We start from the raw sequence: 2258 nt of genomic DNA, 5'->3' as shown, positions 1-2258 counted from the left end.
CGGTTAATATTTTGTTAGTTTGTAACTGTTTATTTTCACTATGTATGTTAAGATTATCTGAATAAAAGGCTATATTATATTATTATATTATTACAATAGTAATACTTAAAAGATACATAATTGTTCGATTTTTTTTCCGAATGTCCTTAGAAATCATTTTAACCTAGTGCTAAGACTAGGACATGCATTATAAGCCTTGAAATCATAAAAATGATCATAATTTTCAGGGTACCATATTCCAATAGCAGTGTCACAGCTGAATTTAATTTTTTTTGGTCATAACCCATCAGCCTCGCAAGAGTGATACGGTTAATATAATATGTCATCAAACTTTTTGGCTCTAGGACATGATGGACACGAAATAAATATAAAGTGTATGCGGGCACTGCTGAGATGCTATATTTGTACGATATATTAAATGCAGAATAAATTTTCTGTCTGGGTGGGTGCGTAAAGGTTATAAACTGCCTTAAGGGTCTAGGTATTGTCCTGTAAAGAAGATTTCAAAATTGTAGTCTTGCGGAACAAAAAGTTGATCAACAACTTTGCTGTGAAAATAATAGATGTGATATTCAACCTATATTTAACCAGTTTTTTTTAACTGTAAGGAGATAGAAGTATTCAGATTATATATGATCTGTCAATCACATCAACCTTTTACGGCCGTGACTATTATTTTTCTATTGTGTATAATCTAACAGAATGTCGCAGAAAAAATTACAGTTTTATACTTTATACGAACATTAGCCAAGCGATTTCTGCTATTACTGTGTACACGAAGCTATTAAAGTATAATTCAGTTTCCTTGTATGGTGAGTTGCAGATCTACGTGTACGATGTTTAGATTCAGTCCAATTTTATATCTTAGTCTGAGACAGTGTTTTCCACGTTAATAACGATTATACAATCATCAAAATACGTACTTTACATTGGAAAGTATGGTAGTAATATATTCTTAACTCTTTAACTAGATAGATTTTACGAGATTTTTTTCCTAATAGTTGTTTATTTTTAGTTGTATGTCTATAAATAGGTATTCGGTACATTTGTGGTAGTCGTCTGTTTTACATTGTATATTTTAACGGCTTGTAACTACCATTACTGACAATTGTGAGTTTGTCAATGATTATATTATTATATCTTGGTCAATGTGTTGTACAATTTGAAATGTAAATACAATGCAGTAGCTAGGTAAATTATGAAAAAACGAAAGAAGTCGAATTAAAGTAGTTCTATTTGTGAACAAATTAAATTGTTTTTTTTTATGTCTGACACAGTTCAAACATAATTAAAATCATTTTTAAATGCACTTTACGCGTTGATTAAAATACCCCCCCAGTTCGGAGACAGTCATTGTAATTATTTTTACTGTCATATATCTATTATTATCATCATGTCAGTATTTTAATAAGATATAATTAGAAATAATTAGGTAATAATATGGTAACATGAATCCCTAAAAGATCCATACAAGAATAATTAATAAAAGTATTCACATAAGTTTAAAAAAATATATTTTCAGTATTTACACCGATACGTCACATATTAGTCGGGTTTGGTCGTCGGATTTATAGCACATGGGCATAATGCGCTGCGTAAGAGATTGGGCTGATCCGGGCGATTGGTGCGCCGTAAGTGTAGGTGGAGGCGATCAGTGGAGCCCGGGCAACGGCGACGTGGCTGACGACGGGAGCTACAGGGGCTAGTACAGCAGACCGCTTCTTGAGGATATGAACACCATCGAAAGCCTTAGCAGTGTAGTGGGCAGCGCGATCCAAGTTCACGTCTAGGGTATCGAGAGGCCTGCCGTCAGCGGCCAAAATGTTGGCTGGCTGGCCGGGAGCGAGTGACAGAGGTCCACGGTAGTTGGAGGGCTGGATGAGCGGTGCAGCGTAGGCAAAAGGTGCAGAGTAGGCAAAAGGTGCAGCATAGGCGGCGGCGATAGGAGCAGCGACAACGGACCGTTTCTTCAAAAGGTGTATGCCGTTATCAAGAGCTTTAGCTGTGAGATGAGCTGACCGATCCAAGTTGACGTCAAGAGTATCCAACGGCCGTCCATCAGCACCCAAGATGTTAGCGGGCTGTCCTGGGGCGAGAGAGAGAGGTCCCCGATAGTTGTAGGGCTGGATTAAGGGGGCGGCATAAGCCCATGGGGCTACGTAGCCAGCCAACAAGTTTGTGGCGGAGGCCGCAGCCAACACGCAAGACAACACCACCAGCTTCATCATTTTGCAAGGTTGGTCTGTGTTGCTTTCTGT

The 2258-nt window shown here is 37.9% G+C and overlaps 1 protein-coding gene across 2 annotated transcripts in view; it reads right to left on the bottom strand.

The window, feature by feature from the left end:
* Positions 1-1497: 1497 nt before the first annotated feature.
* The window catches only part of LOC119828165, a 4013-nt gene continuing 3252 nt past the window's right edge, over positions 1498-2258 (bottom strand). Inside the window, exon 2 of one of the 2 annotated variants that reach the window (XM_038350260.1) lies at positions 1498-2216. In XM_038350260.1, coding sequence (XP_038206188.1) covers positions 1569-2216 — 648 coding nt within the window. In that variant the 3' untranslated portion in view covers positions 1498-1568. Of the gene's footprint in view, positions 2253-2258 lie in introns of those variants that run through there. The other variant, XM_038350259.1, reaches the window with a different exon arrangement.

Source organism: Zerene cesonia, chromosome 7, assembly GCF_012273895.1.
Source record: "Zerene cesonia ecotype Mississippi chromosome 7, Zerene_cesonia_1.1, whole genome shotgun sequence".
Classification (NCBI taxonomy): domain Eukaryota; kingdom Metazoa; phylum Arthropoda; class Insecta; order Lepidoptera; family Pieridae; genus Zerene; species Zerene cesonia.
The sequence above is the reverse complement of the archived record's forward strand: the minus strand, read 5'-3'. Positions and strand labels throughout refer to the sequence as shown.